This window comes from Papio anubis, chromosome 16 (genome assembly GCF_008728515.1).
Source record: "Papio anubis isolate 15944 chromosome 16, Panubis1.0, whole genome shotgun sequence".
NCBI lineage: Eukaryota > Metazoa > Chordata > Mammalia > Primates > Cercopithecidae > Papio > Papio anubis.
In genome coordinates, this window is record NC_044991.1 from 63154848 (window position 1) to 63169472 (window position 14625).

The 14625-nt window shown below is 46.1% G+C and overlaps 1 protein-coding gene across 5 annotated transcripts in view; it reads left to right on the forward strand.

The window, feature by feature from the left end:
- Positions 1 to 14625, forward strand: part of CNBD2 (cyclic nucleotide binding domain containing 2) — a 76676-nt gene that overhangs the window by 27839 nt on the left and 34212 nt on the right. For all 5 annotated transcript variants that reach the window (XM_009216202.4, XM_021921099.2, XM_021921100.2 and 2 more), the window contains 3 exons: positions 4476 to 4632; positions 5128 to 5279; positions 7877 to 8015. In XM_009216202.4, the coding sequence (XP_009214466.1) occupies positions 4476 to 4632; positions 5128 to 5279; positions 7877 to 8015 (448 nt within the window). The remainder of the gene's footprint in view (positions 1 to 4475; positions 4633 to 5127; positions 5280 to 7876; positions 8016 to 14625) is intronic.

Here is a 14625-nt window from a genome sequence, read left to right on the forward strand (position 1 = left end):
CCAGTCAAGAAGAGTGTGTCACCACTGTCTATAAAGTAAGATTCTATGCCAGGCAGAGTGGTGTCATGGAAAGGAAAAGAACTGTGGCACTGGAAGCTCTGGAATTTTTGTTGTTGACAGAGGGTCTTGCTTTGTTGCCCAGGCTGGAGTGCAGGGGCGTGATCAAAGCTCACTGCAGCCTGGACCTCCCAGGCTCAAGCCTCCTGCCTTAGCCTCCAGAGTAGCTGGGACTACAGGCACACCACACCCAGTTATTTCTTTTAAATGTGTGTTTTGTTTGTTTGTTTGTTTGTTTGTTTTTGAGACGGAGTCTTGCTCTGTCGCCCAGGCTGGAGTACAGTGGTGCGATCTCGGCTCACTGCAAGCTCCGCCCCCCGGGTTCATGCCATTCTCCTGTCTCAGTCTCCTGAGTAGCTGTGACTATAGGCACCCGCCACCACGCCTGGCTAATTTTTGTATTTTTTAGTACAGATGGGGTTTCACAATGTTAGCCAGGATGGCCTCGATCTGACTTCGTGATCTGCCCGCCTCGGCCTCCAAAGTGCTGGGATTACAGGCGTGAGCCACCGTGCCCAGCCTTAAATTTGTTTTTAGTGGAGATGAGTTCTTGCTATATTGCTCAGGTTGGCCTCGAACTCTTGAGTTCAAGCTATCCTCCTCTCTCAGCCTCCCAAAGTGCTGGGATTATAGGTGTGAGCCACTGTGTCCAGCTGAAGCTCTGGAATTTAATGCCTCATGTGCCCCATGTGACCTCAGGCAAGCCACTTAACCTTTCTGAGCTTCAGTATCCTCATCAGTGCAATAAGGATAATAATATTTGGGGGAAGATCAATTGAGGTGTTACTGTGAAAGACCTCTGCTAGTTGTGGTTTATTTCTGGGACTGGGAATTAGCAGCTTAGACAGGATTCTTCTAGTTGCCAGTATCTGAAAGCCCAGCTCAAGGGAACGTGTTCATGGCTCGTGTATCTGGTAAGTCCTGGGATAGTTCTCCAGCTTCAGGCTGGCAGGAATTCAGGGATGTTGTTCATATAAGCGTCATCCTCCGCCAGACTCTCCCCTCATACTGGTGAGATGGCTGCTGCAGTCTCAGCTCCAAACTCATCTGTTTAGTTTTAATCTCATGGAAAGAATTTAGAAAAGCTCTTTTCAGTCACTCACATCAGAGCTTGGGATGAATTCTTTCTGAACCAGCTTGGCTTTGCTTGAATTACCACTGAGGTCAGTGATGCTCTGATTGAGTGTTGAGAAAGGGTAGTTTCCCCAAAGGAGAATCAGGGTGTGATTGGTGGAAAAATATGATCAGATGCTTGACAGCAAAAGCTACAGATGTCTGCTTTTGGAGATTCGGGTTCTAACTCTGACTTGATTGTGGCTTACTGTGACCTTCAGCAAGCTGTAGGTTCCTTGGGTCCCCCTTTCCCCTTCCCAAAAATGTTGGTTGAGCTTGATGGTCTCTGAGGGTCTTTCTGGCTGTAGTTGTAGTCATCTTTACTTCAGTGAACAGTGCCTGTGCTCCCTCATCTTCAAAATCTCATTTCCTAGCTGAATATTCCTGCTGTCTCCTAGCTAGTCATTATCACCTGGGCCATCTCCTCTTTCTTTCTTCTTTTTATTATTATTATTTTTGGAGATGGGTCTCGTCCTGTCAACCAGGCTGGAGTGCAGTGGCGTGATCACAGCTCACTGAAGCCTCTACCTCCTAGGCTCATGTGAGCCTTCCACCTCGGCCTCCTTTGTAGCTGGGACAAGAGGTAGGTGTCACCATTCCTGGCTAATTTTATTTTGTTTTTTTTTTTTTTTTTGAGACGGATTCTCGCTCTGTCGCCCAGGCTGGAGTGCAGTGGCGTGATCTCCGCTCACTGCAAGCTCCGTCGCCTCCCGGGTTCACACCATTCTCCTGCCTCAGCCTCCCGAGAAGCTGGGACTACAGGGGCCCGCCACCATGCCCGGCTAATTTTTTTGTTTTTGTTTTGTTTTCTTTTTTTTAGTAGAGACGGGATTTCACCATGTTCGTCAGGATGGTCTCGATCTCCTGACCTCGTGATCTGCCTGCCTCGGCCTCCCAAAGTGCTGGGATTACAGGCGTGAGCCACCGTGCCCGGCCTTTGTATTTTTTTGTAGAGACAAAGGCTCACTATGTTGCTCAGGCTGGTCTTGAACTCCTGAGCTCAAGTGATTCTTCCACATCAGCCTCCCAAAATGCTGGGATTACAGACGTGTACCACCGTGCCTGGCCTGCCTCTTTCCTACATTGATAAAGATTCCGGGCTGATACTGGTTTGTAGCTCATGAAGCCCACAGCCACAATGGAGCCTGGGCAGTAGTGACTCCAGCCTGGTGTGGTCCTCTGTCTGTCCTCTGATCCCTGCCCTCAGGAGTTTGCCATAGAATCACGAGGCCAGTGAGTACTCTCTGAGAGGTCAGAAGAGGAGATGCTGCTGGGGGCTGGGTCAGGGAAGGCTTCCTGGAGGAAGTAGGACCTGAGTTCCTGAAAGGATCTGATAGTGGAGAAGAGAGGGAAGGCCACTGCAGGCAGGGGAGCAACATGGACAAACTGATGGAACAAAGTGGGTATCATCTGCCCTGAGCAGGGTGTTGGTTCCCCTGCTGCTGGTCAAGCCAGCGAGTCAGGAAGGAACAGAAGGTGGCAGTGTGGAGTGGGAGGAGGAAGAGCAGAACTGCTGAGGGCAGGGCCATGAGCTCAGAGCTGGGGGCAATGGCCCTGCCACAGGGGCACTTCCACAACAGCTGCTCATCAGTCCTGACAGAGACTAAAGGGCAGACTTTTTTTTTACCCATTGTCTCCTGGGTAAAATCCAAACTTAGCTGAGCTTTGGAGGCCGTTTATGGTGGGACCAGTTGAATTTCTCTCCCACCACTCCCCTGACCTTGCCTTCTCCCATTTTCCTTTCCCGTGAAGTGCACATTATCTATGAAGTACATGTTATCCCTTGAATGTGCTGTGCTTCCAGCCACCTGTGCACCTTTGGTCACGGTGGTCCCTGTGCCTGGGACCCTCTTCCATCTCTTTGTCCACCTGGATGACTCACTTCAAGCACCATGCTAGAACCTTGTCTGACCTTCCTAAGGCCCCTTCTCTATGCTCCTCAATTAGCCTGCACTGAAATCTCTTAAAGCATTTGTAAACCTCGTTTACATCCTGTATGTGACCATAATTTTGAAAACAAAGTCTATGTTGTTCATTGTGCCTATTTTTTTTTTTTTTTTTTTTTTTTTGAGACAGAGTCACCCAGGCCAGAGTGCAGTGGTGTGATCATGGCTCACCATAGCCTTAAACTCCCAGGCTCAGGTGATCTTCCCACCTCAGCCTTCCAGGCAGCTGGGACTATAGGTGTGCACCCCCACGCTTGGCTAATCTTTGTGTTTTTTGTAGAGATGGGGTTTCACCTTGTTGCCCAGCCAGGAGTTCAAGACCAGCCTGGGCAACATAACAAGACTCTGTCTCTACAAATAATAGAACAATTAGCTGGATGTGGCAACTTCAGGTCTCAGCTCAAATATCCCTTCCTTATTGATAGTAATAGTAAGAATAGCTAACACAGGACTGGGCACAGTGGCTTACTCCTGTAATCCCAATACTTTGGGAGGCCAAGGTGGGAGGATCCTTGAGCCCAGGAGTTAAAGACCAGCCTAGGCAACATAGTGAGACCCTGTCCTTATCTCAAACTCCTAGGCTCAAACAATCCTCCCACCTTGGCCTCCCAAAGTGCTGGGATTACAGGCATGTGCCACCACACCTGGCCTCATGGTGCCTAATAGACACCTCTGATATTTAACTTATTGAATGAATGAAGGAAATGAATAAATATTGAAAGAATTGAGATTTGGACTTGCATACGAAATACAGAAAGTTCCTTCTGAGTTTAAGAACTCCTTGTTTGCTCTGGGCCTGGTCACCTCTACCCTAAGGGTGCCCTGTTGGGTAGTGGGCTGCTGGTAATTATGATAAGACCATTATCTGTGTCTCATTCTGGGCATACTCATCTGTATTTTACAGACAAGAGAAACCAAGGATCAGAGAGGGGATGTCCATTGCTCAGTGTCACACAGCTAAGAGCAGAACCAGGATTTGGATCCTGGGCTAACACTAAAGCCAGTCCTCCTAATCATTAAGCGACTCTACTAACCCATTCATTGCTTTCAGCATGTGTTCACTCATTTATTCCACTACATTCAATAAGCATTCACTGTGCCCAAGAACACGCAGCAGTGACCCAGACTGGCAAAGGCTCTGCTCTCAGGAAGCTTCAGTCCAGCCAAGGCAGGCAATGGGATAGGTGTTAGTGAAAGGCTCCAGCTTGACTGGCAGGGCTGGGCTGTCCTGAGGGCCCTTCTGGTCCAAGTCTGTGCTCTTATATCCTAGAGCAAAGAGCACAACCAGTCCAGAGCTCCTCCCAGCATGGACCTGCCCCCGTGTCACTACCCAATCAATTAGCAATGGTCTTTTCCCAGGTTTGGTCGCAGGCGTGTGATCATCAAGAAGGGGCAGAAGGGCAACAGCTTTTATTTCATCTACCTGGGCACAGTTGCAATAACCAACGACGAGGATGGCAGCAGTGCCTTCCTAGATCCCCACCCGAAATTGCTGCAGAAGGGTAGCTGTTTTGGGGTAAGCCTAGGGGAAGGACCCAGTTTCCTGGGGTGGAGTGCGTGGAGGTGACAGGACTTCTGCTAGAACCTCTCAGCCAGGCCCAGTCCTGCCTAGTACTCTGTACAAGTCACTGTCCCGTGTGGGCCCCAGTGCCCTTACCTGTCAAATGCTAATTGAGTTGGACCAAGATCAGCCTCTTCATCTGTGCTGTTTAAGAAGTATGTTCCTGATTCAGCCCTTTAGAGATGCAGTGACTCCACAGTGAGGACTCTCCAGCTTCTTCCCCTCTGGCCTATTCAGGCCTGTTGCCTCTTTTTCCATAAGCAGCAGATTAAGAAGAAGAGGAGTGGGCCACAGTGGGAGAATGTGCAGGAGAACAGAGGGGGCTGGGGAACATGCAGTCTGGTGAGGAGAGAATTCAGGGAGAAGCTGGAGGCAGGGAAGATGTGTGTAAGGCTGAGGACAGGAAGTGGAGGTGGCCTCACACTTGCCCTTGCGCTGTCCACCCAACAGGAAACGGACATTCTGCATGCTTCATTGAGGAGGTCCACCATCGTCTGTATGGAAGAAACAGAGTTCCTGGTTGTTGACAGGGAGGACTTCTTTGCTAATAAACTGGACCAGGAAGTTCAGAAGGATGCTCAATATCGGTTTGAATTTTTTAGGTGACTCTGCCTTCATTCAACATTTTTTTCCCCTTGTGTGTTTATTAGCTGCCTGACTTTGTCTGTCCTAGGCCTGGTGGGAAACATACTGTTTGCTGTTCTCTCTATCTGGGATGCTCTGAAGTCCCACCTCCTACCCACCTTCTCTCTCTGCAAACTCCTACTATACCTTCAGGTCTTAGCTCAAATATCCCTTCCCTATTGATAGTAATAGTAAGAATAGCTAACATGGGACTGGACACAGTGGCTCACTCCTGTAATCCAAGCACTTTGGGAGGCCAAGGTGGGAGGATCGTTGAGCCCAGGAGTTCAAGACCAGCCTGGGCAACATAGTGAAACCCTGTCCCTACAAAATAAAAAATTTAAAAAATTAGCTGGGTGTGGTAGCACATGCCTATAGTTTCAGCTACTTGGGAGGCTGAGGTGGGAAGATCACTTGGGCCCAGGAGTTTGAGGCTGTGGTGAGTTGTGATCACATACCACTGCACTACAGCCTGGATAACAGAGCTCAGTCCTAGTAGCTAGGACTATAGGTGTGCTGCCACATCCAGCTAATTGTTCTATTATTTGTAGAGATGGAGTCTTGTTATGTTGCCCAGGCTGGTCTTGAACTCCTGGTCTCGTGATCCTGCCACTTTGGCCTCCTAAAGTGCTGGAATTACAGACATGAGCCCCCGTGCTCAGCCCAAACTATAATTCTTTTTTTGTTTTTTGAGACAGGGTCTCGCTCTGTTGCCCAGGCTGGAGTGCAGTGGCATGATCTCATCTCACTGCAACCTCCGCCTCCTGGGTTCAAGCAATTCTCCTGCCTCAGCCTCCCACGTAGCTGGAATTACAGGCATGCGCCATCACTCCCAGCTAATTTTTTTGTATTTTTAGTAGAGATGGGGTTTCACTATGTTGGCCAGGGTGGTGTTGAACTCCTGGCCTCAAGTGATCTGCCTGCCTTGGCTTCCCAAAGTGCTGGGATTACAGGCGTAAGCCACCGCACCTGGCCCAAGCTATAATTCTTGATTGCGTAGTAATTTCTTTACAGTTTATATGCCCCCTCAGACAGTAAGCAATATGGTGACGGGGACCAGATATGTCTTTGTCACTACTATAATCCTTATGTTGTCACACTGCCAGACACATGCAGGTGCTCAACAAATAAATATTGAGTAAGGTGAATAACAGGATAGAAATAATTACAACCACATGTGAGTCAGAAAGTAAGCACCGTAACTGGGTATCATATTTAACCTAAAAGCAGAACTCACACATGGCAAAAGATTTTTGGTTTTTGAATACTTACGTACATGAAAGGCCACATAAGGATATACAAGTGAAATCTCATTTAATTGCTCTTCAGTTATTTGCCTTTATGTAAAAGGAGTAAAAATCCAATGAAGTATCTGCACTGGCCCTGAAAATTCAGGTTGTAGGGCTGCACAGCTACAGAGAAGTGTGATGGCTGAGGGGTCTGGTTCCTGTGGCTGGGGCTGAGAGAGGTAGCTTCTTCCATTGGAAAAGGGGGGATTTAGTCCTAAAGGGAGGAGTTGTTCTTTTTTTCCCTTTTCTTTTTTTTCATACTGTGGAAAAATAGGTCTGACTCCAATCTCAGCTCTTAGGTTGTCAGTGATGTGACCCTGGGTAGGTCCTCCTGCTCTGTAAAATGGGGATAAGGATACGCTTCTCCCAAGGTCATGGTGAGGATGGAATGGGATGGTCGTGGGAAGTGTATGGCCCAGGGCTTGGTGCATGGTCGGTACTTCTTCTATGGTGGCCCTACTTTTCTGCTGGTGTCTCCAGACCTTCACCACTGACATGGCACTGAGCACTTTCACCTCTGGTGCCCTGACCTTAACTCAGTGCACACATTGGGGCCTGAGTCACCTTGAGTTAACCTGATTCAATGAACTCAGTCCACCTGAGTCAGTTAAGTTCCGAGCCCTTAACTTGTTGGAGGCGAGAAACTCTGAGATGATTGTTGGCAGCCCTTGGAGCCGCATATGAAGGCGGGCAAGCCTGTGAAGGTAGTGTTCAAGGTCAGGGGAAGGGGCAGTCACTGCAGGGTGGGTTCACCCACAGGGAGCAACAGGCAGAAAGAGGGGAGTCCAGACTTGTCCCACTCCCCAGGCCCAGAGCTGAGTGTTTGAAGCCAACAGGCCAGGGGGACATGGGGGTTGGATGAGCTGCCCAAAGCAAAGGTAGGGCTAGAACTGCTGAGCTGGGGGACAGAACAGCTGTGAGCTGGAGTAGGGACTAGCTTCATGAGCCACGGTGGGGAGGGATGGCAGGGCTGGAGGAGGAGAAGGTTCTTGGAAGGAGGAGCAGAAGTGAGAAAAGCACAGAGGCTGGATCACCCAGGGGCATCTGAGCAGCAGCAAAGAGGGGAGCTTGACTGGAGGGGAGGACCTTGGGAAAAGGTGGAGGGGGCCAAGGTGATAGCAGGTAGGAGAGTAACTATAGGCAAGGCCAGGTGATTGGGCAGGTAGCAGTGAAATCTTCCACCCAGGCATCTTCCACAGGAGAAGAGCATGTGCCCTCTGCAGATTGCTAATGTCTGGGCACCTTGTGTGATGGGGGTGATGAATTCTAACAGGTTCTTCCCACAGGAAGATGGATCTGTTTGCATCATGGTCTGATGAGAAGCTCTGGCAGCTTGTAAACATGTCGAAGATAGAGAGGTTCTCGTATGGGCAGCTGATCTCAAAAGACTTTGGAGAGTCATCCTTCATCATGTTTATCAGCAAGGTGAAAAGTCTGGGGGTTGGGATGAGGGTGAACCTCTGAGGAGCATGCCTAAGATCATGTCCTGTGGCCTGATGGTCAGTTTGAGCCCCTTTCAGAAACCTGTGCCATTTACTTCCTTTTCAGAGTTTCCATGTCCCAGCTGTAAGAGGCCTGCCTCTCTCAGAGCATGGCTGGAGACATTAAGATATATGGCTATTGTGTTAGAAAGAGGACCCAGGGATTCTCCAGCCTTGAGTGCCTAAGCATACTTATTTACATATAGATGCATATTTAAATCATGCATTTGGCTGTTGAATCTTAGTGGTGCCAGATCACTTTTAAAATTATTTGTTTGTTTGTTTGTTTATTTAGAGACAGTCTCGCTGTTGTCAGCCTGGGCTGGAGTGCAATGGCGCAATCTTGGCTCACTGAAACCTCTGCCTCCTGGGTTTTAGCAATTCTTCTGCCTCACCCTCCCAAGTAGCTGAGATTACAGGTGTCCACCACCATGCCCGGCTAATTTTTGTATTTTTAGTAGAGATGGGGTTTCACTATGTTGGCCAGGTTGGTCTTGAACTCCTGACCTCAGGTGATCTGTCCACCTCGGCCTCCCAAAGTGTTGGGATTACAGGCGTAAGCCACCAGGCCCAGCCTATTTATTTATTTTTGAGACAGAGTCTTGCTCACTCTGTGGCCCAAACTGGAGTGCAGTGACGCAATCTTGACTCACTGCAACCTCTGCCTCCCGGGTTCAAGTGATTCTTCTGCCTCAACCTCGTGATTAGCTGGGACTACAGGTATCTGCCACCATGCCTGGCTAATGTTTTTTGTATTTTTAGTAGAGATGGGATTTCGTCATACTGGCCAGGCTGGTTTCAAGCTCATGGCCTCAAGTGATCCACCTGCCTCAGCCTCCCAAAGTGCTGAGATTGCAGACGTTAGCCACCAAACCCCACCTTAAATTATCTTTAAATTGTAAAAGTGATATGATCACATTAGAAAACTTTCTGGAAAAAGGGAAGAAATCATCCATAAGCCCATCATCTCAGAGTAGAGTTTCAAAAGTGGAATTTCTTGGTATCATAATTTTGTTTTACAAGGCAGACTTTATTCAAAGGGGCCATAGCCATAGGTGTAGGGACCACTGCAGTGGAGTCTTGCAGCCAGAGAGAGAGATTGGACTCAACTCTCAGCATCATAATTTTTTTGGCTCCTGCAACAAATTGCATTCCAAAAGGAGAGACCCACCTTATCTAGTGTCCAGGATGTACATTTTTGTTGGTACTACCACAGCTCTGCCAGCCTTGCATGTCATTTTTTCAGAAGTTTTCTGGTTTATTAGGTTGCAATTGCTGCCATACTGAGGATTTGATATTTTTTCTGACTACTAGTGAGATTTATCATGTTTGTTTATGATCTACATTTTATCTTTTGCAAATTGCCTTATGTCCTTTGCCACCTTCTCTGCTGGTTGATAATGAAAAGAAAATCTCCCATTTCTCAAGTGCTTACTGTATGCTAGGTTCTGTGTTTCACATGCTTCATCTCATTTTAGTCTCTATAGCCTGAAGGAGGTTGGTATTGTTATTATTCCCATTTTACAGAGGAGGAAACTGAGGCACAGTATGGTGAAGTGGTTATCCAAGGTCACACAGCTGATGAGGTGCACAGGCAGGGTTCAACCCAAGTCTCTCTGACTCCAAAGCTCTTTTCAAGAACTTGGATTTAGAATTTGGGCTGACCTTTCTGTCTGTTTCTTACAGGTTGACACCACAGGCATTTGTTGAGTTTTTGCCAAGGTCATGACACATTGGTCCAGGCTCTGGAGGGATACAAAGATGAAAAAAACTGGTTTTCTCTATAAATCTCCTCCACCAGATTCCACACATAGACAAAGAGAAGTGTCATTGCTGAGTACCAAGTGATTGGTGCAAACTCTGCAAGTTACAAGAATTCAGGAGAAGGAACTCTCTAAAGGCTGGAGGCTTTAAGAAGGGCTTCCTGGAGGAGGTGAGGTGGGAGATGAGCCCTGACATATTTAACCATTAGACAAAAGGAGGAAGCAAGATTGGTTGTGTGCTGGCACTGGCTTGTACCTGCCTGTGAGAGCTCATTGTTAAATTTTCAGGAATTTTGCTAAACCTAATAATTATTAAAAATTAGATGCTATAAACCTACAATTAAATAAGTTATATGGAAAATTAGGAGCTGGGCATGGTGGCTGATACCCATAGTCTCAACAACTCAGGAGACTCATGCAGGAAGATCATTTGAGCCCAGGAGTTTGAATCCAGCCTGGGCAACATAGCAAGACCCTATCTCTAAGAAAAAGACAGACGAGAGAGAAGAGAGAAGGGGAGGAGAGGGGAGGGGGATGGAAAGAAGGCTCGAGCAAGCAAGAGAGAGAAGGAAAGAAGGAAAACAAGAGTAATACATACTGAAAACTCATCATTTCCTACTGATGTTACTGCATTTTTACTAGTTTTTCTCTTCAGGTTACGTCTATTGTGTCTCTATGGTAGAAATACTATGCAGTTGTGAGCATCTCTTCCCAACTCCACATTCAGTGCCCTCATGTTGGTAGCTTACAATCAGCCATGGTTGGATAATTTATATAATGGAATCAGCAAGCACCCTAAGTCAGATCTTGGTTTAGGGCTTTGCTGATTGTCTTAGGAAAGTGATAAAAGAAAATGCTTATAATGCAGATTAAATTTAAAAGTGGTCTGGGTCTATAGCTGCTACACTGCGAAGAGAATGAAGTTGCCTAACAAAATTTAAAAGCTATCATCTCTCCAGGTGCGGTGACTCACATCTGTAATCCTAGCACTTTGGGAGGCTGAGGAGGGTGGATCACTTGAGGTCAGGAGTTCGAGTCTAGCCTGGCCAACATGGTGAAACCTTATGTCTACTAAAAATATAAAAATTAGCTGGACGTGGGGGCGTATGCCTAATCCCAGCCACTTAGGAGGCTGAGGCAGGAGAATTGGTTGAACCTAGGAGGGGGAGGTTGCAGTGAGCTGAGATCTCACCATTGCACTCCAGCCTGGGCAACAGAGTGAGACTCCATCTCAAAAACATAAAATAAATAAAAACAAATAAAAGCTATTATCTGGCTGGGTGTGGTGGCTCACGCCTGTAATCTCAGCACTTTGGGAGGCCAAGGCGGGTGGATCACTTGAGGCCGGGGGTTTGAGACCAGCCTGGCCAACATGGTAAAACCTTGTCTCTACTAAAAATACAAAAATTAGCCAGGCGTGGTGGTGTGCACCTGTAGTCCCAGCTACTCGGGAGGCTGAGGCAGGAGAATCGCTTGAACCTGGGAGGTGGAGGTTGCAGTGAGCTGAGATCACACCACTGCACTCCAGCCTGGGTGACAGAGTGAAACTGTGTCTCAAAAAAAAAATTAATTAATTTTTAAAAAGCTATTATCTCATTCATCATAGAAGTTATACCATTGAACAAGTGAAATTCTGACATACATAGTGCTAAAGCTAAAAAAAATTTTCAGTTTAATAAATATAATTTATGTGAGGGTGAGAAATAGAACAGTATATCACAAGTCAGATTTAATAACATTGAATTTATTGGGAAGAAAATGAATTGGGATGCAACTTCATTTGTCCAATCATGGTTGAGTTGCAACTATAAACTGGCCATGGATACAAGAGTTCAGCCAAAACCCACAAAAGAATTCTGTGAGAGCTGATTGGCTGTATGGAATTTCCTGTGTGGTATATTTTATTATTTTCTTGTATGGTATATTTTATTGTTTATAAATTGTGTATAACACATTCTTTATAACAGTAAGGTTTATATACGTGCATATGTTTTTCAGGAAAGCTGGTTGTTAAACTTACCAGCACCACTAGGGGAGTGGTGTGTGTGTTGTTATTCTTGGCTCAGTCCCAGAGAACAGAATCAAGTCTAGTTAATATAAGTAGCAAAAGATTTATTGCCAGATGTCAATTGGCAGTTCCTTCTCCTTAATATTTGCTTCCTCTGTGCTAAAATTTTGAGGTGATCACCTCTGCCATCTCTCTCCAAATTTAGCTCTAAGCTCTTTGATACTATATAGCCAGGAAAGATGAGGGGATGTGTGGTGAGGGATAGAAATCCTTTACAATATTTTCTTTAATCAGCATAATGATTACATTCTGACTGGCAGAAAGTGGGGGGTGGTTCTTCATCTGTTTTGCCTCCATTGCTTCATCTGTTAAATGGAACCACTCACCCTGTAAAGTCTGGTAAGGATGAGAATCAGTTTAGCACATGCTTACTCAGTGAGCATTCCTCCCGCAATCCAGCAGCACTTGGGAACTAATTTCTTCTTCTTCTTCTTCCTTCTTCCTTCTTCCTTCTTCCTTCTTCCTCTTCCTCTCCTTCTCCTTCTCCTTCTTCTTCCTCTTCTTTCTTCCTCTTCTTTCTTCTTCTTCTTCCTCCTCTTCCTCCTCTTCCTCCCTCTCCTTCTCCTTCTCCTTATTCTTTCTTCTTCTTTCTTCTTCTTCTTTTTTTTTTTTTTTTTTTTTCTGAGACAGGGTTTCACTCTTGTGATCCAGGCTGGAGTGTAATGGCACGATCCCACCTCACTGCAGCCTCCACCTCCTGGGTTCAAGTGATTCTCCTGTGTCAGCCTCCTGAGTAGCTGGGATTACAGGTGCCTGCCACCACGCCTGGCTACTTTTTGCATTTTTAGTAGAGACGGGGTTTCACTATGTTGGCCAGGCTGGTCTCAAACTCCTGACCTCAGGTATTCTGCCTGCCTCGGCCTCCCAAAGTGCTGGGATTACAGGCGTGAGCCACTGCGCCTGGCAGGGAACTCATTTCAAAATGCAAATTCTCAGACCCACCCAAGAGCTACTCAATCCAAAACTTTAGGAGGAAGGGCTCAGTGATCTGTGTTTTAACAGGGCTTCGAGATGATTCCAAGGCACACTGATGTAGGAGAAGCCCTGACCTAAGGGAGGAATTTTTAAATTTTGGTAAGCATACGAACATGTAGGGTGCTTCCTAAGGGAGGAATTCTCAAATTTTTGTAAGCATACAAACACATAGGGTGCTTTTTAAAAAGCAGATTGCTCCCTCACCCCAGAGATTGATTCATTAACTCTGGAATCTGCATTTGAGTAAGTGCTGTAGGGGATTCTAATGCAGAGGTGCTGAGACTTCATTCTGAAAAAAATAATGTGAAAGTCATTAAAAGACAGCAAGGTAGGGAGCTCTTGGCCAGAAGATGAGTCTGGTTTGTTCCTTACAGTGTTTTATTAAAATCTGATTTAATCATCAATGTGAAGATTTTACATAAAAATTCTGATTTCTGGCTTTTGAGAATTCAGAGGATCAGGCAACACCAAGCCATATTTTGGTACAGCACCCCCTCCCCCGCCCCCCAACCCTGGCTGGAAATGAAAAGCACCAGCCCCCTCTAAAGGACTCCTCTTTTCTCTCTCTCTTTTTTCCTGCCTGGCTAGCGTTTTGAGTGTTCATCTCTGGGAGAGAGACCAAGCTGTCCCGACTCCTGTAGTTTACTCATGTTGCCACTAGAGGGCGAAATCAGCTGCGGGTGGCTGGACACCCTTGGGACCTCAGAAAGCTAGAGAAGATTTCCTGATGGCATCGAAAACTTAATGCCCACTATCAATGCATTTCTAACAGTTTATCATTGGGGGACACATAGTGAAACTGTTCTCTCCATAGATGCAATTAAAGACCCACTAAATACTTGAGGAAACCGGGTTCATATTGTTTCTCTGGCACCTGCAGTTCCCCTGTATCTAAAAAAACAAACAAAAAGTATGCAGTAAAGATTTCAAATCTAAACTTTACAGCTTCATAAATTTTTATATAAGTATACACATGTGTGATCATTACCCAAGTCAAGATAAAAAACATTTCCACTACTCCACAAGGCTCTCTTGTGCCCCTTCCTAGACAAAATCCCCCCACAAAGCTTAGCACTGTTACGACTTATGTCACCACAGGTTACTTTTGCATGTTTTTGAACTTCATATAAATGGAATCATACAGTGTGTATTCTTTGTGTCTGACTTCTTTTGCTCAACTGAATATTTGTTATTTTTAGTTTTATAAATTATGGTGTGCATAGAATAATATGTAACCATTAAACATGATACTATAGAACCATATTGTTTGGCATGAAAGAGGTCTTTGATATATTATTGAGTTTCTAAAAAAGTTACAAGAGTCAGTTTTACGTAAATGAATTCATTGATGAAAAATTGTAGATATACATTTTATATGTTCATAGAGAAAAGTTTGAAATAATATTCACTAATATGTTACTACTAGTTATTTCTGGGTATCAGGATTAATGTAGTTTTTATCTCTATGTTTTTCTGTCTGGTTTGAATTTTTTTTTTTTTTTTTTTTTTTGAGACAGAGTCTCGCTCTGTCGCCTAGGCTGGAGCGCTGTGGCCGGATCTCAGCTCACTGCAAGCTCCGCCTCCCGGGTTCACGCCATTCTCCGGCCTCAGCCTCCCGAGTAGCTGGGACTACAGGCGCCTGCCACCTCGCCCCGCTAGTTTTTTTGCATTTTTTAGTAGAGACGGGGTTTCACCGTGTTCGCCAGGATGGTCTCGATCTCCTGACCTCGTGATCCACCCGTCTCGAC